Source organism: Pecten maximus, chromosome 17 (assembly GCF_902652985.1).
Source record: "Pecten maximus chromosome 17, xPecMax1.1, whole genome shotgun sequence".
NCBI classification, from domain to species: Eukaryota; Metazoa; Mollusca; class Bivalvia; order Pectinida; family Pectinidae; genus Pecten; species Pecten maximus.
The window spans coordinates 9,275,984-9,299,148 of record NC_047031.1 but is presented as its reverse complement, the minus strand read 5'-3'; the positions used below and the strand labels follow the sequence as shown (position 1 = coordinate 9,299,148).

General features: G+C 40.1%; 1 protein-coding gene across 1 annotated transcript in view; it reads left to right on the top strand.

Moving 5' to 3' along the window:
• The window catches only part of LOC117315731, a 68,533-nt gene extending 46,824 nt beyond the window's left edge, over window positions 1-21,709 (top strand). The window contains exons 2-10 of the mRNA XM_033870081.1: window positions 1,717-1,940; window positions 7,980-8,084; window positions 11,172-11,427; window positions 11,656-13,245; window positions 15,797-16,105; window positions 16,410-16,922; window positions 17,441-17,526; window positions 17,875-18,080; window positions 18,267-21,709. Coding sequence (XP_033725972.1) covers window positions 1,767-1,940; window positions 7,980-8,084; window positions 11,172-11,427; window positions 11,656-13,245; window positions 15,797-16,105; window positions 16,410-16,922; window positions 17,441-17,526; window positions 17,875-18,080; window positions 18,267-18,468 — 3,441 coding nt within the window. The 5' untranslated portion in view covers window positions 1,717-1,766 and the 3' untranslated portion in view covers window positions 18,469-21,709. The remainder of the gene's footprint in view (window positions 1-1,716; window positions 1,941-7,979; window positions 8,085-11,171; window positions 11,428-11,655; window positions 13,246-15,796; window positions 16,106-16,409; window positions 16,923-17,440; window positions 17,527-17,874; window positions 18,081-18,266) is intronic.
• Window positions 21,710-23,165: the final 1,456 nt, after the last annotated feature.

Sequence of the window (23,165 nt, the reverse complement as noted above, 5' to 3'; positions counted from 1 at the left end):
TGTTTTCTGAAACTTGCATTTTACGCACGTTTTGCCAAAATTAACAAGCTACTTCACAAATAACGAATTAACAGCGGGACGCATGGTCAACCATGCTCCATACTAACAAAAGTTTCATCTCACCACTGTAGTGATGTATTGGCTTGTAATTATCACCGGTAGACTATTTAGATGAGTCTTAATAATCGCCCCGAATTACTGCAATAACGTCAACATTTTAATATTGCCCATTGTAGTATTTACGAATCACGATATAAATATCCAGATTTTGTTTTGCATATCCACGAGATTACCTCACATGATTAAACGCACGAACAGGTAGATTTACAGGTGCAAGGTTTTGTTTACACCGACAAACGTGACTGGGACACATACATTGTCACTCAAACATATATATATATAGGATATTGGATATATGTGACGCACAGTATTTTTTTCAAAAGAGTATTGGATATATTTCATAATAACAACTAGCTTTTTTTTCACGAGTTCGAAATTGTATATCTTTTAAATTTAAATATGCAACAATGTTGCAAAAAAAACCAATGTAATCTGCCCTGATCTGAAAAGAAAGATGGCTGTAATAGAAAATCAACATTTTTGAATTTTCATCCGTGAAAGGTAATGGATTCTGCCCTAGATGACAAACGTTGTCCCGATAATTGTAGACGATAGTCGGTGCCGAGTTAGGAGGTGACACAGATCTGTATAGATCGCGCTGAGTACGGAGTAAGCAATAGATAAAATTATCATTATCGTACATGCATAACAGAAGTCGAGCTGTTGTTGTACAACTGTACCAGGAACTGGGGAATATTTAACATGAAATAAAGTCTATGTTAAAGTGACAGTTAATGATTGTATACTATCCTGATCTCGAGATTTGATATATACTTACACTGTCCTGATTGGGGGTGTGGATATATATTTTTTTCCGCGTTTCGGAGTATACGTAGTATACTTTGACAGTTGTCTGTATCGTGCAAGGATTTTTGGCCAATCATATTGAAACACATGCTGCTGGTTTAAAGCGTGTACGTGAATGTCAATTAGCTTCGGACGTACGGTATTTTTTTTTACAAATATCTGCATGCTTAATTCTTGGTAAGAAATCCCGTAATAAATTTTGATGAAAACTTTTAACATTGTCGGACTGGTACACCTCCTGTTCGGCTTTTAAGGTCTTAAGGTTGGGCAGCGCGCATTGTTTTAAGATAAATGAACGGTGATTGTCTATATTAGGACACAATCGGGAGGAATTTGGGCGTGAAATGAAATGCAAAACGAAATATCGGTCCTCGCCGTGCTCACGGTCGAGCAGCTAATTGCTACTTATATGTTTAGACTATATACGTTTTACGTGTAAGGATATACAGAGGACCGACATATCGTGCAGTTGTTACTCCATGGCGTTGGTGGCCGAGTGGTTAAGGTGTCCTGACACTTTATCACTAGCCCTCCACCTCTGGGTTGGGAGTTCGAAACCTACGTGGAGCAGTTGCCAGGTACTGACTGTAGGCCGGTGGTTTTTCTCCGGGTACTCAGGCTTTCCTCCGCCTCCAAAACCTGGCACGTCCTTAAATGATCCTGGCTGTTAATAGGACGTTAAACAAAACCAAACCAAACCATGGCGTTGCCATCAACATGTTACCGACACATACCATAACCGAATGACCTATATTTTAGTATATTAATGTATTTCTTATTTCATTCCAGAACGATGATTTCATCAACACAACTCATATATATTAAACAGTGATAACAACATGCAGCCTGTCAATATGAGAGGATCACCGCCAGATGTCATCCCAACCAGACTTCCGTATCCGCACCAACAACTACTTACTTTCGCCGGAAATGACATCAGAAGTTATATAAACAACACAGATCGTCGCGAGGACAGCTCTATTGTTTTGGCGGGAACGTCCCACAGCTACACTGTAAGTACAAAACAGACGTTTTCCGGAATGTTAAGAATTTTAATTGCGGTACTCGTTATTAAGTGTCTGAACGCTTTTGAAGTACACAGCATTGAATCTGGAAATGGTGATTCGGGGTAATCTAAATCTGATTCTCTAAGTATAATCACATCTTAAGCAATGTCAGAAATAGGTATGCATAATTATGTATTCGGATATTACGTATTTGTCATGGCAACCTTTTAGATAGACAAAGAAATGACAGATGGAAACCCTGTGGTTGAGGAAGACCACTCTGACGCGTAGAATCAAGATTTCCTGTTTTATAAAGCAGCGTTCTTGTGGCAATCCAAAATTGTCCGTGTAATTGTTTTTTTTTTATGATAATGAAGGAAAGGTTCGAAAAAATAAAAAGGAGCAGGAGATCAAAGTCACCGTCACACAGACCAAAGGTCATCGTCACACAGACCAAAGGTCATCGTCACACAGACCAAAGGTCATCGTCACACAGACCAAAGGTCAACGTCACACAGACCAAAGGTCATCGTCACACAGACCAAAGGTCATCGTCACACAGACCAAAGGTCATCGTCACACAGACCAAAGGTCACCGTCACGGAATCAGTGTCATCGTCACACAGACCAAAGGTCATCATCACACAGACCAAAGGTCACCGTCACACAAACCAGTGTCACCGTCACACAGACCAAAGGTCACCGTCACACAGACCAAAGGTCACCGTCACACAAACCAGTGTCACCGTCACACAGACCAAAGGTCACCGTCACAGAATCAGTGTCATCGTCACACAGACCAAAGGTCATCGTCACACAGACCAAAGGTCACCGTCACACGGACAAAAAGTAAAGTCAAAGTTCGACTAACAATTTATTTTTTAACCGGGTTAACGCCAAGTTAACAGACATCTTGTATTTCTTCCCCAACTGCAAATGCGTCACGTGACTTCTTCTGATACAGGATAGTATTGAAAACAAAGCATCGATAACGTTTGTGAAATTAAAATTGCAAACAAACAAAAACAAAAACAAATCCTTTATGACGAAGAAGAATCGATCAGAACTCGAGACATTTGTGTGCGTGGTGACGTCAGAAGTGTGTTATTTGTCATTTGTGCTTTGTCACAATAAATTACATGCTTCCTATTGTAATCCTGGTACTTTTGGTTAAACAGATCTTCTCTTTAGCGCGATCGGTTGAGCATAGGACTAGTAAGCCAGGGATTTGGTTTGGTTTGGTTTTATTTATTTAACGTCCTATTAACAGCTAAGGTCATTTAAGGACGGCCTCTTGTGTTTGCGATATGTGTTTTGGGTTGGGAGGCTGCGGTATGTACGTGTTAAGTCTCCTTGTGATAGGCCTGACCTTTTTCCCGATTTATAGTGCTACCTCACTGAAGCATACTGCCAAAGGCACCCAGCAGGACACCCCATCCTGGTCACATTATACTGACGTAAGTAAGCCAGGGTCCCGTTTCGATCCCTAGCATAGCTAGTTATATAAGTTTAAATAATCATGCGCTGCATTAAAAATCTCTGCTGTATAAATCGCCCACTGTTAATCTTATATTAATACATGTCTGTGTCTTGGGAGGCGAAACTGTTCCCGCACGTTGCGTCGCTTTGTTCAAATATTGTCACACGCATGTCATAATGTTCATTGATCCGTGAACTTTGGCTATTATCTGCTATATCTATGTTTTATTACATGTAAATCATATCGGGATAATTTATAGATGGCGCTGCACATCGTTAGTAAATCATCGTCACTGCTATCACCAATTCATCACAAATAGATTTGAAAAATAGCAAGTTAATGTTGCTTACTGGAAACGATATCCGGTTTGAATTCTATTCTGCTCCAGTAATCACAGTTAAATATTTAATGCTCTATATTGAAGATATATCCAGATAAAAAAAACTTAATTTACACAGGCAATGATCAAAACGATCAGACGCGTTATATTCAATTAACGAACCAAAAAGAACCCATAAAACCCCGAAAAAACGAAACACAAGTATGAGACTAGGAATTGATCAGAGATCTTATAAAGTACATGTTTGATGACTTTGATAACTGGGACAGTTAGATAAATTGCCGAATCGAAAACAGATAATTAATTGAATCATCTCCTACCTGGAGGATGTGACCGAGAAATCTACAACCCCATTGGTGAAATTCATGGTTGTCCATACCGAGGCTCTGGCTAGGGTATGAAATCACTCAAGGGTGGGAGATTTCTCCATGACGTCCTCAAGGTAGGGAATTGTTATTTTTTCTCAGCACACTGTTTTAATAACGCATATTCCAGTTGTTCCAATTTTGAAAACAAATATTGCAGCACAACACAATGTTGATGTGATGTTATTGAATTGTCGACGTAAAGACATTGTATTTATGGAAGCACGTGCCATAGATTCTTAGGAGGCGACAGAGAAATCTTGAACCGTTAAAACGGATGACAAATTGTGATTGATGAGAGAAAAAAAATATCCAGATGTTTGTGATGGTAAAATGGTTCAAATCACCGTAGATTCACTACTTTGAAAACACGAGCCCTTTATATCTTACTATTCTAGACACGTGGGCCTTTTGCGTGCTCAATTTTTGGGTTTATATATTCAACTATTGTTTTATATTGATCAATCAACTGTCTCCGTAAACTTTTATATCATTAAAGCATAATTTTGATATATTATTATCCGTATTTTTCAATTTAATCCTGTACTCACTAGTGGAAATCTGCCCAATTGAGGTTTTGCTACATAGGTATATTTCAGAAAGCTCCGCTATACTTTTTCAACATCCAGAGCCTTATGGTGGCCCCAAATTTCGCATCCTTAATTTAGGATAATGTTAGCATATGTATCAATTACTGACAACGGAGTATAGAAATGTTTTCTTCATACTTTCATGATGGCAAAATATGTTTTTCGGCCTTGTTCAGCATCAGCAACCCATTTTCTGTGTTTTTTCTTATCTTACCATTGTATTTAACAGCACTCCGGGGTAGTTAACTTATCTACAATATCTAATCAACATCCATTGTATGCCCAACGTTCAGTATCCCTAACTACCCTGCCATAATGAAAATTGTAACTTAAGGCTTTTCAGTGTTAACTGTTGAATCCCATTTGGTACTACAAATAATGTATACCACAGCAAAGAATCTAACGTGTGTATAGGCCGTCCGGAGTCTTTGTAATAATCACCATATCATCAGCGACTCAGCATATATTAACAAAAATATTTACTACTTGTATTGCCATATAGATCGAAAGTTGTCATTTAGCAATTGCATTTCACAGTCTTTTACAAAAAGAAAAAAATCTTTAAACAAATGTTAGTCTTCTTTACTTTGCTAGTTGCGTTATAGTACTTAAAACGGTCATTCAAGGAAATTGTGAAATTTTCGACAAAACATATTAATAAATACTATTAAGAGTAAGATCATTAGCGAGGCACAAGGTTAACAGCTTCAACATATCATCATTAACAGTGTTTTTCATAAATCCCCATTCGACTTCACTATTTTAACGGTTTCTTCGTGGGTTTGAACATTGGGTAGCTGTTCGACTTCACTTCTTTTTATTTCAAAACATTAATCCGAGAAAGTATTGAAATCTCCACAGTTTTAAAACCGTAATCTTTCAAAACATTGTCTCTTTATTTCGTAGATAATCAGGATTGGCCCTCAGCTGTTGTTAAAAGTTATATTGCCATCTGAACACCGCCGAGGTGGTTTTACATAATTATAATAATAGCCAGCCAAACTGATGAAGGCAAACGTCCATATTGCACCGCTTGTGGATCACAGTATCTGGGTAATATTGTCACACACTTGATATCAAATCCGCAGATTCCTCGTTAGGACTCATTATACAAAAAAATCATCTTGATTGGCAGTTCTACTGTTAAAATCTCCTATAACAAGATTACATAATCATTGTCTCTAAATTGCCTTATTGGGTCTGCCTGACATGCGAATAAATCCATATCATGATTAGTGTGAATATTTGCTATTCGCTGACGGGAAATAACATAAAAAATAAAATTACTATCGTTGATTTGAACGTATTTTATTGTTTAGGCCCAATTAGATTCGACATAAGTTTTTAACAAATTATTAAAGCCCTCTCCACAAATATATATTACAAAGATTGTGATAGCGTACACTTATAATGATTATAAAGAAAGAAAAGCAAAGAAGGATGACAGGAAGAAAGAAAAATCTAGAGATTTTAGAGTAAGATAAATGTTGCTACATTAGGATATACTACAAATTAGGGTTCGTAAACGATGGTCACATTAAATTTCTTTCCATACACTTAGTTATATCGGTAAGGGAATCACCATATTCCTTCAATTCTGTCTTTATGGATATTACTATCCCCCCTCCTCTAGCCAATGTTCAGAGTCGGTTGACAAAGAAACAATGGACATTTTATCTATTGTTCCGCTTATTTTATGCATTTGTGATGTGTATTATGGCTTTGGTACGTGACATCTATACCACCACCACCACCACCACCAACCAACCACCCACCCACCCAACCATCACCATCACCATCACCACCACCACCACCACCACCACCAACCAACCACCCACCCAACCATCACCATCACCACCACCACCACCAACCAACCACCCACCCAACCATCACCATCACCATCACCACCACCACCCACCATCACCACCACCACACCACCAACCAACCAACCACCCACGACCACCCACCACCACCACCACCAACCAACCACCCACCCAACCATCACCATCACCATCACCATCACCACCACCACCCACCATCACCACCCACCACACCCACCAACCAACCAACCCACCCACGACCACCCACCCCCATCACCCCCAGCACCACCACCACCACACCACCACCACCCACCACCACCACACCACCGCACCACCAACCAACCAACCAACCAACCACGACCACCCACCCCCATCACCACCACCACACCGCCACCACACCACCACCATCACTACCACCACCACCACCACCACCCACCATCACACCACCACCACCACCACCACTAAATCATCATCCCCACCCACCACCACCACCACCACCACCCACCATCACACCACCATCACCACCACCACCACCACCACTAAATCATCATCCCCACCCACCAACCACCACTAAGCAGATTTACTGCCACATGAAATCCTCTTACGACCAGTTTTACTGTCGGTAAAACCCTGCCATCGACCGGTTTTTCTGTCCGATGTAGACACAAAATTATTTCAGTATTGTCAACCATTTATAGAACATGTTTCCATTTACTTTACGACAGAATGTAACCGCTTATCACGGCAGTTAACGAGGGCGCTGTATGGCGCGATATCTAACCTAAAACTCAATATGTTACTCGATATCAGAGGTCATCACGCGGGTCATATCTCCTATTCAAATCATATGCAAATGATCACTTCATTTACATATTTTTATTAATTCTTTTATGGTTCGTGAAAATTTCATCAAGAAGCGTGTTACTCTAAATTATCTTATATTGTTGATACAAGCCGAAATTGACTTTTTATCGTCATTTGATAAATATTTAATTTTCTCAAATTATGATGTTATGTGTAGTTAGTATATCCCGTATAATGGCATTATGTTAATGAGATTCAACATGAATATTTACATCATTATCGCGGACGGCACTCGAAGTACACCTCAGAATGTGTTAACATTGTATCAGCTCCCTACACTGGACCGTAGACGGTTCATGACCACCCTGGCGTACCGAGAACGATACCAACTTTACTTACCCTGCTATGATGCTATATCAGACAACGTGAGAACCCACGTGGTGTTGTGTCTTCAACTCAAACAATTTTATAATTAAACAAAACTTATGTACATGTATGTATTTCAACTTGAACATGAATACTCTTGAGGAACTCTCTCAAAGCTGTAATTTTCTATTTTGGTTTAATAATAATAATAAAGCTCTATATTATAACAAAGACTATTATTCTCGTCACGTGATTTGATAACTCTTACTCCGTTATACAGAATCAAGGAAATCACACACCGGTATCGACAATCAGAGAGGAGGATTACTCACCCCCGACTCCACCACGAACGCCCAACCATTCATCGTCAGCTATATACCAACAGGTATTGTCTGTATAGTGTAATAGTCAAATGTCAAAACTCTCACTGTCCTCTACCAGTAGGTATTGTCTATATAGTGTAATAGTCAAATGTCAAAACTCTCACTGTCCTCTACCAGTAGGTATTGTCTGTATAGTGTAATAGTCAGATGTCAAAACTCTTACTCTCCTCTACCAACAGGTATTGTCTATAGTGTAATAGTCAGATGACAAAACTCTTACTCTCCTCTACCAGTAGGTATTGTCTGTATAGTGTAATAGTCAGATGACAAAACTCTTACTCTCCTCTACCAGTAGGTATTGTCTGTATAGTGTAATAGTCAGATGACAAAACTCTTACTCTCCTCTACCAGCAGGTATTGTCTGTATAGTGTAATAGTCAGATGTCAATAATCTTACTCTCCTCTACCAGTAGGTATTGTCTATATAGTGTAATAGTCAGATGACAAAACTCTTCCTCTCCTCTACCAGTAGGTATTGTCTATAGTGTAATAGTCAGATGACAAAACTCTTACTCTCCTCTACCAGCAGGTATTGTCTATAGTGTAATAGTCAGATGACAAAACTCTTACTCTCCTCTACCAGCAGGTATTGTCTATAGTGTAATAGTCAGATGACAAAACTCTTTCTCTCCTCTACCAGCAGGTATTGTCTATAGTGTAATAGTCAGATGACAAAACTCTCACTGTCCTCTACCAACAGGTATTGTCTATAGTGTAATAGTCAGATGACAAAACTCTTACTCTCCTCTACCAGCAGGTATTGTCTATAGTGTAATAGTCAGATGACAAAACTCTTACTCTCCTCTACCAGCAGGTATTGTCTATAGTGTAATAGTCAGATGTCAAAACTCTTACTCTCCTCTACCAGCAGGTATTGTCTATATAGTGTAATAGTCAGATGACAAAACTCTTACTCTCCTCTACCAGTAGGTATTGTCTATATAGTGTAATAGTCAGATGTCAAAACTCTTACTCTCCTCTACCAGTAGGTATTGTCTGTATAGTGTAATAGTCAGATGACAAAACTCTTACTGTCCTCTACCAGTAGGTATTGTCTATAGTGTAATAGTCAGATGTCAAAACTCTTACTCTCCTCTACCAACAGGTATTGTCTATATATTGTAATAGTCAAATGTCAAAACTCTCACTGTCCTCTATACCAACAGGTATTGTCTGTATAGTGTAATAGTCAGATGTCAAAACTCTTACTCTCCTCTACCAACAGGTATTGTCTATATAGTGTAATAGTCAGATGTCAAAACTCTCACTGCCCTCTACCAACAGGTATTGTCTATATAGTGTAATAGTCAGATGTCAAAACTCTTACTCTCCTCTACCAGCAGGTATTGTCTATATAGTGTAATAGTCAAAGGTCAAAACTCTTACTCTCCTCTACCAACAGGTATTGTCTTCATAGTGTAATAGTCAAATGTCAAAACTCTTACTCTCCTCTACCAACAGGTATTGTCTGTATAGTGTAATAGTCAGATGTCAAAACTCTTACTCTCCTCTACCAACAGGTATTGTCTATATAGTGTAATAGTCAGATGTCAAAACTCTTACTCTCCTCTACCAACAGGTATTGTCTGTATAGTGTAATAGTCAGATGTCAAAACTCTCACTGTCCTCTACCAGCAGGTATTGTCTATAGTGTAATAGTCAGATGTCAAAACTCTTACTCTCCTCTACCAGCAGGTATTGTCTGTATAATATAATAGTCAGATGACAAAACTCTTACTCTCCTCTACCAGCAGGTATTGTCTGTATAGTGTAATAGTCAGATGTCAAAACTCTTACTCTCCTCTACCAACAGGTATTGTCTATATAGTGTAATAGTCAAATGTCAAAACTCTCACTGTCCTCTACCAGTAGGTATTGTCTATATAGTGTAATAGTCAGATGTCAAAACTCTTACTCTCCTCTACCAACAGGTATTGTCTATATAGTGTAATAGTCAGATGTCAAAACTCTCACTGTCCTCTACCAACAGGTATTGTCTGTATAGTGTAATAGTCAGATGTCAAAACTCTTACTCTCCTCTACCAACAGGTATTGTCTATATAGTGTAATAGTCAGATGTCAAAACTCTTACTCTCCTCTACCAGCAGGTATTGTCTGTATAGTGTAATAGTCAGATGTCAAAACTCTCACTCTCCTCTACCAGCAGGTATTGTCTATAGTGTAATAGTCAGATGTCAAAACTCTTACTCTCCTCTACCAGTAGGTATTGTCTATAGTGTAATAGTCAGATGTCAAAACTCTTACTGTCCTCTACCAGCAGGTATTGTCTATATAGTGTAATAGTCAGATGACAAAACTCTTACTCTCATCTACCAGCAGGTAATGTCTTTAGTGTAATAGTCAGATGACAAAACTCTTACTCTCCTCTACCAGCAGGTATTGTCTATATAGTGTAATAGTCAGATGACAAAACTCTTACTCTCCTCTACCGGCAGGTATTGTCTATATAGTGTAATAGTCAGATGTCAAAACTCTTACTCTCCTCTACCAGCAGGTATTGTCTATATAGTGTAATAGTCAAATGTCAAAACTCTCACTCTCCTCTACCAACAGGTATTGTCTATATAGTGTAATAGTCAAATGTCAAAACCCTCACTGTCCTCTACCAACAGGTATTGTCTGTATAGTGTAATAGTCAGATGTCAAAACTCTCACTCTCCTCTACCAACAGGTATTGTCTGTATAGTGTAATAGTCAAATGTCAAAACTCTTACTCTCCTCTACCAGCAGGTATTGTCTGTATAGTGTAATAGTCAGATGTCAAAACTCTCACTCTCCTCTACCAGCAGGTATTGTCTATATAGTGTAATAGTCAAATGTCAAAACTCTTACTCTCCTCTACCAGCAGGTATTGTCTGTATAGTGTAATAGTCAGATGTCAAAACTCTCACTGTCCTCTACCAGCAGGTATTGTCTGTAAAGTGTAATAGTCAGATGTCAATAATCTTGCTACTCAGCCAATAATGTTGCGATAGAAATATATATCACTTGACGACATGGCACTTCCATTCAGCAGTAGGAAATGATTTATCGAAGATCAGACTAATTTTAGACACTTTGTTTTACAGCTCCAACGCCCTCTACCGAACGCCCTTGAGGATACCCCTATGCGGTTTTCTCCGTTGACAGTTAAGACTGACTTGCAGGCACCTGATGGTCAGCCTGCGACCCCAACAACGTCCTGTGTGCACTCTGACCCCTGTTCTCTGACGTCGCCGCGACACACCAAGTTCCATGACGACATGAACAGCTTACTGCAAACTAAGCACGCCATGGAGCGGTTCTTGTACGAGACAATGGAGCGCCACAGAATCCTTAACTCGGGTAAACCTTGTTGCGACCTAGTTCTAACTAATCTTAGTATAAGTATGCTTTATTCTTTTAGTTGTATACCCGCCCGTCCAACCTATCCCATTCCCACACCTCCTCCGCGCACTTAACCCTAACAACCCCACCCCACCTCCTCCACACCACTACACGTCCACCTTTCCTGTTAACCAATGTTTCCATAGTGTCTTAATGACTGTTAATAAGACTATTGTTATTTTCCAGTATCCACGGGCTACGGTGACGCTAGCCTGAAACCTTTTCCACTGAAAGATCCTCCCAAACCAAAGTCTAAATTCAAGCGTCAAATCTCTACAGAGTCTAACGACCCTAGCGACATCAAGGTTGGGATGAAGAGTCCAATAAAACGGCTCCAGGCGTCAGCTTACGACGAGCCCGACTACACGGGTATGACTGGCATTCAGTCCAGGAACAAGCCCAACGCATCCTCTCAAGGAGGCCAGACGGCCGAAACCAGTGATCGTAGGAAGGAGGAGTCGGCTAACCAGCATCCATACGCAATGAATGTCAAATGGATATACAGCGAGACAGACCCGTCGCCTAAAAAAGAAGAAGATTTCACCGAGATATCGGTGGCTGATGAAATCTCTAAATGTGACGGGGAAGGTGTCGAGCGTCCAGATCAAAGTATTGGTCAGAGTAGCCATGACACTGTACGTCAGACTATTATAGGAGATACTGTAGGTCGCGTCCCGACCACAGCTTGTCTCCGCAGAGCAGACGACAGTGGATTTACTCGTAACAATGAAGTGGATAAGGTTAGCAATGACTATACCAAGTATCGGGCGGAGGGCGGTACGGTTAGAACATCGAAAGAGTTAAGTAATGAACAGGAACGCCTCAGCATTTCAGCAAGTCCAAGGAAGTCGTCCGAGGTGAGCACGAGTCGAGTCTATGATCCAAGTATGAGTATAAGAAGTAATGACATTAATGGCGGATACTCGTCGGACATGAACTCGTCCGATACAGTAAGACTTGTAGACTACAGCAAACAGAAGCTCGGTGAAGATCTACACATGATGATGTCGAGTCTACGGAACCGTGACGGACGCACGACTGGTACGGCCACAACGGAGATGTCGCACGTGACACCGAAGGGATTCGTCTTCCCACCGGAAGCTAATATCAAAGACCCCATACCAATGAGTCCGAGAGTAGTATGTACTTCAACTCGCCCACCATTCTCCGCGGCCAGCGATTCTTCTTCCCGCACTGTCTCTACACAAAGAAACGTCTCCATGACGTCACAACGACCTCCATCTATGACATCATCACGTGCGTCATTGAGCAGGCAGATAATGCCGTCGCCCACATCAAAAGAACAGCCAATGTTTGCTAGGGATATGTCTAATTACCAAAGAGAGATTACAAGCAGCCAGCGACGTCGCTTCTTCCACAGTATGAGCGACACTGATCATTCTCCATCCAAACAAGAGATAGAGCAGCTTAAGTCCCTCAATAGAACAATCTCAGATCCGTCTTGTTTCTCGCCTTCCAAAAAGAACATGTTAACGGAGGATATTATCCGTATGGAACCCAAGTATCTGATTTCAGGAAATCAGTATGACGATGATGACATGTCCCGCCCCTTCAGTGACGAAGACAGACAGTATCCTTCGCCCCAGTTACACCCTGGTGACAGAGTACCGGGTACATCCGGGTACCACGGTTCAGAATCAGCGAGCAAGTACCATCCTAGCGATCGAGTACCCGGGGGATCTGTGTACCACGGAACGGATTCTGCAAGACGACAGCTGTTCTCGGAGGCCAGCGCTAATCCACCTCAATACAAACGTAAGTATCTTTTTCGTTAAAGTTTGATGGGTTTATCGCCCTGTGAAAAGCCAGGTTCATTTAGGGCGGGGTCTCCTTTGTAGTAGTTGGTGACTACCTTTATTGTACAAGACACCAGAGGCCTGTTCCATGACATCCGGAAAAATAAGTGTAAAGTGTCTTTTTCCATGGACACAACCACCACAGCAAAGACTGTTCCGTTTCTAAGCTTCCTGAGAAACACAAGCCGACACGGATAGGAAGCGACGAACCACGAACCTCTGATCGCACGTGAGGTTATGTGGCCGGCGCTCTAGTTAAACTTACGTGAGGTTATGTGACCGGCGCTCTAGTTAAACTAACGTGAGGTGTTGTAGCCGGCCCTCTAGTTAAACTAACGTGAGGTTATGTAGCCAGCCCTCTAGTTAAACTAACGTGAGGTTATGTAGCCGGCGCTCTAGTTAAACTAACGTGAGGTTATGTAGCCGGCGCTCTAGTTAAACTTACGTGAGGTTATGTGACCGGCGCTCTAGTTAAACGTACGTGAGGTGATGTGGTCGGCGCTCTAGTTAAACTTACGTGAGGTTATGTAGCCGGCGCTGTAGTTAAACTAACGTGAGGTTATGTAGCCGGCGCTGTAGTTAAATTTACGTGAGGTTATGTAGCCGGCGCTCTAGTTAAACTAACGTGAGGTTATGTGGCCGGCGCTCTAGTTAAACTAACGTGACGTTATGTGGCCGGCGCTGTAGTTAAACTAACGTGAGGTTATGTAGCCGGCGCTGTAGTTAAATTTACGTGAGGTTATGTAGCCGGCGCTGTAGTTAAACTAACGTGAGGTTATGTGGGCGGCGCTCTAGTTAAACTAACGTGAGGTTATGTGACCGGCGCTGTAGTTAAACTAACGTGAGGTTATGTAGCCGGCGCTCTAGTTAAACTAACGTGAGGTTATGTAGCCGGCGCTCTAGTTAAACTAACGTCAGGTTATGTGGCCGGCGCTGTAGTTAAACTAACGTGAGGTTATGTAGCCGGCGCTCTAGTTAAACTAACGTGAGGTGTTGTAGTCGGCGCTCTAGTTAAACTTACGTGAGGTGATGTGGTCGGCGCTGTAGTTAAACTTACGTGAAGTTATGTAGCCGGCGCTCTAGTAAAACTTACGTGAGGTTATGTGGCCGGCGCTCTATTTAAACTTACGTGAGGTCATGTGACCGGCGCTCTAGTTAAACTTACGTGAGGTGATGTGGTTGGCGCTGTAGTTAAACTAACGTGAGGTGTTGTAGTCGGCGCTCTAGTTAAACTTACGTGAGGTTATGTGACCGGCGCTCTAGTTAAACTTACGTGAGGTGATGTGGTCGGCGCTGTAGTTAAACTAACGTGAGGTGTTGTAGTCGGCGCTCTAGTTCAACTTACGTGAGGTTATGTGGCCGGCGCTCTAGTTAAACTTACGTGAGGTTATGTAGCCGGCGCTCTAGTTAAACTTACGTGAGGTGATGTGACCGGCGCTCTAGTTAAACTTACGTGAGGTTATGTAGTCGGCGCTCTAGTTAAACTTACGTCAGGTTATGTGACCGGCGCTCTAGTTAAACTTATGTGAGGTGATGTACCCGGCGCTCTAGTTAAACTGACGTCAGGTTATGTGGCCGACGCTCTAGTTAAACTTACGCGAGGTTATGTAGCCGGCGCTCTAGTTAAACTTACGTAAAGTTATGTGGTCGGCGCTCTAGTTAAACTTACGTAAAGTTATGTGGTCGGCGCTCTAGTTAAACTAACGTGAGGTGTTGTGGTTGGCACTCTAGTTAAACTAACGTGAGGTGTTGTGGTTGGCGCTCTAGTTAAACTTATGCGAGGTGTTGTGGTTGGCGCTCTAGTTAAACTTATGTGAGGTGTTGTAGTCGGCGCTCTAGTTAAACTTACGTGAGGTTATGTAGCCGGCGCTGTAGTTAAACTAACGTGAGGTTATGTGGCCGGCGCTCTAGTTAAACTAACGTGAGGTTATGTGACCGGCGCTGTAGTTAAACTAACGTGAGGTTATGTAGCCGGCGCTCTACTTAAACTAACGTGAGGTTATGTAGCCGGCGCTCTAGTTAAACTAACGTCAGGTCATGTGGCCGGCGCTGTAGTTAAACTTACGTAAAGTTATGTGGTCGGCGCTCTAGTTAAACTAACGTGAGGTGTTGTGGTTGGCACTCTAGTTAAACTAACGTGAGGTGTTGTGGTTGGCGCTCTAGTTAAACTTATGTGAGGTGTTGTGGTTGGCGCTCTAGTTAAACTTATGTGAGGTGTTGTAGTCGGCGCTCTAGATAAAGAAGAACCCTATCATTCTGTCATACGGCATATATAAACCATTCAATCTATTCACTTACTGTAAAATTGTACTTTTAGTTGGATGGAATATTTTCATGGTCATCATTTTATTATTTTTCAACAAACATAAATGTATCCAAACTTTGCTCTTAGGACTAATCTTTTATCAACTGATGACATTTCAAAACAATTAGGTTTAACAACTCTGTTTATTAACAAACGGAGAGAGTTCTACACATGAAGATGTAATAAAGACTATTGTATATTGTAGACCGAGTCACGAGAGAGTCAACTAGAGACAGAATACCAGACGACATAGCTGCCTACCTCATTAAGACTAACTTCTGTACGCCCGAGGCCATTCTTAGTTTCAATGAAAAGGAGAATCCATGTCCGCAAGAGGCCCAAGACTACAGACGTACAAGGGATTGGATGATGGCCAGACACGTGGCCGGAAGTTATCGACCCCAGGAGGAGTATAATATCCGGCCTGTGGAGGAATATGTCTCAAGACTACAGGTACCTCCGCAGCAAGTGGCCTATCAGGCTCCTTCACCGCCACAACGGAAGCGCAATCGAGGTAAAATACGAAACTTTCATTTTAAACTTTTGTTTTTGCTGCTTCTGATTGACTTCGGCGGCAGTACTGCCCTGTCACTGACATATTTATTACTTAAAATGTTGTGTGTTTAATTGGTTATTTACTCTGTCTCAATATTATGCATTATTTAAATTAAGATGTGGCATTCCGGTGTCCCATTTGTTAATACAAAATGTACCTGTATTGCATGCGTATGGCTGATTAGTATCACTTTACGAAAGAATACGAAAAATCCAACTTATTCTAATTTCGTTTAACAAACCAATACATGTAATTACCCTAGGTGAGGTGGATATTCGTATGGTGTGCGAAGACTTCCGACTATCCGACCAAACCAAACAGTTTCAGGACAACTTCCGGTTTGCTGACGAGGCTTCCCAGAACTGTAAGTGTGCTAACGTTGAGAAAGAGATTCTTGAAATGGCTCACGACGCGTTCCGGAAAATTCGCCGGAAAGATGATTCCAGTGAAGCGTTTGAGCAGTTTGGCAAGGAAGTCCAGGAAACTCGAGCTCGGATAAGTCAGGCATTTGACATACTGAACGGTGTTAAAGCGATATGCAAACATGAACGAACCATTGTGGACATGTTCAGTGGGAGTGTGATATTTAGGGTACGGTGCCCCACTGTATTGGCACTTGACGACCTCTGGAACTCTTATCAGTCTGGCGAATTAACCTCAACTATAAACAGACATTTTATATCGGATGGCCTCAGGGCGAAGTATTCGGACATGGATATAGGTCTGGTGGTGACCATTACTGAGGAGCAGTATCGGCGAGCTAGGAGAGAGTTAGGTTTGTACCCATACTCTATACGTTGGCATACAAGTATCCACTGTTCTGAGTGGACATGCATGTTAAATTCGTCAATTTCGAAGACTTCAAAATGCCAAAAAAAAAAAAAAAAAAAATTTAGACATCTGTTACCACAGACATCTTTATGTAGACTACTAGCCTGACTCTGCATAAATCAAATCTGATGATAGACTTATCATAAAAAGTGAACGAGGGTTTCTTTTCTTCGAGTTGCGAGTTACAATGTGCGAGTTGCGAGTTACAAAATGCGAATTGCGAGATGCAAAGTGCGAGTTGCGAGTTGCAAAGTGCGATTTGCGAGTTACAAAATGCGAGTTACAAAATGCGAGTTCCGAGATGCAAAATGCGAGTTGTGAGTTGCAAAATGCAAGTTGCAAAACGCAACTAGCAACTGACAAAAAGTGCACCTCAAAGTGAACAGGTGGAAAGCGACCTGAATCAATCCCTATTGTAGTAGAGAAAGGTCCAGTGTAAGTATTCTACTTTTCTGTTTACAGATACCATACTGTCGCCTGGAAGATTAGACAGTTCCCTATCAAAGAGTGACACCGAAATAGCAAGTATCACAGGAGATTCTGTCAAGGTAACACATACAGATATAGGTTTTGAATAATAGCATTTCTACCTACATTTTTGTAAGCCAGTTCTAATTACGTTAGCTCTAGGTTAAATCATCTGGTAATAATTCAAGCTAGGTCTGATTTGTCAAGACCATTTTTATAAAGGGCGGATAAACATAAGGTTACATGGATCCATAATATTTGAATTATCTAGATTGAACACAATTCTTATTCAAACATAATTTGATAACCGAAACAGAAGAACTTTGGGTATATACGGGACGGTTTATGTAGGACTTATCCCCGGCAGAAAAACAGGGAGATTGAGGTCTAAACTTTGGCGTCTGTTTCAATTTTACGTTATGTTGCAGGAGAACGTTGGCTGTGCTAAGGTACTGTCGTCTGCCTCCCGTCTCGGCATTATCCACAGTCGCTGTCAGTCTGCCCCAGTTACACATTCACCATCGCCAGCATCTAGTCCTTCATGGCTTCCCAAGTCCCCCATGTCACCGCTAGGGGGCGACCGGAAGTTTACATTTCCCGGCGAACCTTCATCGCGACGTATATTTCAAGAACGGTAAGTACATTATGTTGCTGATTAAACAGTTTTGATAGTAGACCGTACATTTGGACGTTTGTATTGTGACAAGTTTTACCAGCATTCTCTTGCGGTTTAAAGTGACATCGTCAGAGACTACGAAATTTCAGGAGGAATAGGTATCTCTTCACCTTGTACAGTAATGGTTGGTCTGTTTATTTTCAGAAACAAGGGATCCTGTTCCCCGACCATGAAGAAGTTATTTGATTTCGAATTGAGTCTCTCCCCAAAGACTTCTCCAAAAAGGAAGACATTCGCGGAAGGATTTCCTCGAGAAAACGTCCACCCAGAAGTACATTCACCAAAGCGGAAAAATAATGGAACAAGTTTCCCTTTCAAGGACAAGAGTAACGATGTAGAAACGTGACATTTGTAGTGCCCGGATGTCAAGTCATATGTGCGTGTACTGTTTGAAATATATGATGAAATATATCGGGGTTGGTAATTTCTGAACTCTGTGTGTCAATCAGGGTATTATTAGTTGTAGCAATCTGATCCGTTGTTTTCTACTGGCTATTTTCGGGCTGATTCTTGCACTTCAGTCATATTTGACATATCGGACTTTTTGGGTTGTTTTTTTTTATATTATTTTTGTTGGCAGCAACATACATGTGCATTCCTTGGCTAATTGACAACGCTCAGATACGTGTGAACAATAATTTGTTTTTTTACCGAGAATGGCGTCATACAGTGTATATTTTCTACTTCAAATGTGTAGCTGGAGTGATTGTGTTTAGTTTTTACCTGAGATTCGGGTACAGGAACACAATGTTACCTGTATATTATCTTAATTTTAACATAACTTTGAAACAGATGTGTTTGGGTTGAAATGTCTATGACATTTAAGCTACATGTGTTTTGGGTGAAATGATTATGACGTCACGATGCTCCAATCATGTATAAAACTTATTATTTTGAAAAGTAAGTCTAAAATATCCTTCTACCTGCTCTTAATCTTAAGAAAACTTTCCTGGAGGATTTTGGAGTTTAAAATTCAATTTAGAGTTTTTACGTTCATTATATACACATGATTATTTGAGGTCAATACATCACTAAACTAGTTTTTCATATTTCATTTTTTCAATTTTAGAAAGTCATCTGCTCGCTCATCCTCTATCGTAATTGATTAAGGGACGTGCCACTTACATATTGCTTTTGAATACGGGGCCTACATTATTAAGAAACGTTTTTAAACTCTTGGAAACTAAACTATTAACTGCAATCGGTCTTTCATTCATTCTCGGCCGATGTACTTTCAAGTATGATATACTACAAAGATTTTTTTTTCGGCTGGGGTATAATCAATCATAAAGCTCTTGATTTTATCGGGACCAAATCATGTTTTATTTACCTTTTTAAGATATGAAAATGATTGAGCAATCAGTAATATATTTCTATATAAGAAGAAAATACAGGTTTTGGAAAGTTAGCGTTATGCAATGTAGAGAAACAGCAGATACACTTATCACTGTCAGTGTAAAACCTAACCAGTGTAAATTAACGTTGAAATTTACTTTAAACAGTATTTTATTTAATTCATAGACTTGCATCCAAAAATACAAAATATCAGTTCATGATTCGCAAAAGGATCTGGAAACAAGCTTAAAGCTTAAACCAGTGTAATTTAACGTTGAAGTTTAGGGTTTGATGTTAGTAACAATATTGTAATAACTTCTTCATAAGACTAAATTAATACATTTAAAATGTTCAAATAAAAATGTAAGTTACTTCAATACTAGATTTTAGATTGGCCGAGAGGCATTTACAGGAAGTTATCAAACGGTCATTATCATTGTGAAGAACGAAGTGTGTAATATATTTAGTATTAATGCGACATTTATGAAATATCGTTATAAAACACAGAGCAAGTTGTATATATAATTTATTGATAATTTAAACCGAACGCAACCAACCTGCTACTTTTCAATGATTGTGTGGGGTTGTACACTGTACATGCTAAATAAGCACACACATCCAAGAGAAGGTTCTATAGACGGAAAATTTGTTTTTAACACATTACACTTTGCCGTCAAAGATGTCTTACTCGAAATTGTTTGTTTAGAGCTGATCATTAATTCAAACTTAAGATGAAAGCGTCCTTGTTTAAATTACAATTATTGTAAGATGAGAGATAAGTATGTTTTGTAAACCTGTAATGACATTTAATGACAATTTAATGTTAATTCTGACGACAATTATAATCGGGAAACGTTCTCAAACGTCAGATATTGGCTATAACTATAAAATGTTGTTATTGAAGATTGACACCAAATATCGTACTTTTTATGATAGAACAAATTTGAGCAGTGGAAACCGTTTAACAATACCCCAGTTCTGTATGTACAGCTAAGCACCAACCCTTTATATATGTACCCTGTCTTCGTTGGGTGAATATATTATTCCTAATGCTGTTTTAGTATACAAATCACCCCACAAAACTATTATTATGTTCTAAGACTATCCATTATATATTATGTTATGATTGACAGACATTATTCCGTGGTGTCGCCCACAGCCTCCAGAGATAGCCGTCCTCGTCCCGTGTCCTGTAGCATCATCCGGGTCCTTTTCACGGGGCGCCCTTAGCTCTCGCCGTCCAACACACTATCCGTCTTACTAAGGTAGTAAATAACAATAATTTCTTACTTATGTAGTAAATAACAATAATGTCTTACTTATGTAGTAAATAACAATAATGTCTTACTTAGTTATCAAATAAACAAAATGTCCTTGTTATTAAATAAACATAATGTCTTACTTAGTAAATAAACAAAATCTCCTTGTTGTTAAATAAACATAATGTATTTGTTAATAAATGAAAATATTTTCTTACTTAGTAAATATAAATAATGTCTTTGTTATTAAATAAACAAATGTGATTCGAGAGATATCTCAAGTACAATACGTCCATTAGATTTAGTAAGATTTAAAGCCGTGACTGAATGACTAGTATTTTGTACACAGTAACTACCAATATCGTATTGTTATACAAATGATTTCAAGCTAGAGTTAGCACCCCCAGAATGTATTATAGACCGACACAGTGTGTAACTCTTAGACCCCAAATCCAGGAGATAGTACGTCCCCGTCCTATTAAAGTGGACGATTTCACCTATTATAATGTCAATGTAGAGTTTGTGTAGCAATTAGTAGCACGTAATGTTCATCTCGACAAATGATTGGCATCTATCGCAGATCTACAGTAACTATGGCAACGGCGCGTGACGTATCATGTCACTGGAAGTCATAGATCTTAAGCAATAAGTTACCATTGTTTGATGTATTTTCATTGTTTTCTATCTTTTATTTTTTATTTATTTTATTATTTTATTTATGTACCTACCCGACTTGTCTCAATTTTACTGTAGAGCCAGTAGCCATTTTCTCTGACGTCATATTTGATAACTTCACCCATACGAATATTTCCCTGGCATCATCAGACATTTTAAACTTTCTCTGGGTGATTGATTCGAAAAGTAATCAGTTAATGAAAATTATTTTTCTTATTAAGACCTAAAGAATAAACTTACTCATCTCCATTTATTTTACACTTGCCAAGAGACCACCTACAGTGTTCAAAATATCATTAATACGAGTACGTTTATTTTCTGTATTGTTCAATGCAATGTGTTCATCAGCACCCAAAGTTTTTTTTTTTTTTTTTTTTTTATCATAATCGGTATTTACAACAATCACCACATAATGTGCTCATCACCCTAAAAAAGATGTTCATATACAATTACGTATACACGGTATTTACAACAATCACCACGTTATATGTGCTCAATGGTCTCAAAAATTGTTAAACATTAAATTATTTTTAGCATTTACAAAATTCGCCACAAGATGTGTTCATAATCCCCAAGGGTTGTTTTATATGAATGTGTGCTGCGTATTTGCAATATTCGCCCAAAAATGTGTTCATAACCCCATGAATGTTACGTTACAATGTTAATATATATATATACACAGAATGACGTCATAGTCTTAATGTACAGACATGCGAGTTTATTTAAAAGCTGCATCGCTAGACGGTATTAAATATATCAAAAAAATGTTGATGTAGGGTGCAAAGATTTGATGGTTTGGTTTCATTGATACGTAACGACATTTTGTTCAAGTTTAAAAAAAATTATTATGAATAGGAAATGTTTTCTGTCGAGATGAGGAAAATAATTATAAACATGTAAATTGTATTATTGTGCTATCGCTAATTTGTGATAATTTATGGTACCTGGTGATGTGTGGTACCTAGTGACGTGTGGTACCTGGTAATGTGTGGTACCTGGTGATGTGTGGTACCTGGTGATGTATGGTACCTGGTGATGTATGGTACCTGGTAATGTGTGGTACCTGGTGATGTGTGGTACCTGGTGACGTGTGGTACCTTGTGATGTGTGGTACATGTACCTGGTGATGTATGGTACCTGGTGATGTGTGGTACCTAGTGACGTGTGGTACCTGGTGATGTGTGGTACCTGGTGATGTATGGTACCTGGTAATGTGTGGTACCTGGTGATGTGTGGTACCTGGTGATGTGTGGTACCTGGTAATGTGTGGTACCTGGTGATGTGTGGTACCTGGTGATGTGTGGTACCTGGTAACGTGTGGTACCTGGTGACGTGTGGTACCTGGTGATGTGTGGTACCTGGTGATGTGTGGTACCTTGTGTGGTACCTGGTGATGTGTGGTACCTGGTGATGTATGGTACCTGGTGATGTGTGGTACCTGGTGACGTGTGGTACCCGGTGATGTGTGGTACATGTACCTGGTGATGTATGGTACCTGGTGATGTATGGTACCTGGTGATGTATGGTACCTGGTGACGTGTGGTACCTGGTGATGTATGGTACCTGGTGATGTATCGTACCTGGTGACGTGTGGTACCTGGTAATGTGTGGTACCTGGTAATGTGTGGTACCTGGTGACGTGTGGTACCTGGTAATGTGTGGTACCTGGTGGTGTGTGGTACCTGGTGATGTGTGGTACATGTACCTGGTGATGTGTGGTACCTGGTGACGTGTGGTACCTGGTAATGTGTGGTACCTGGTGGTGTGTGGTACC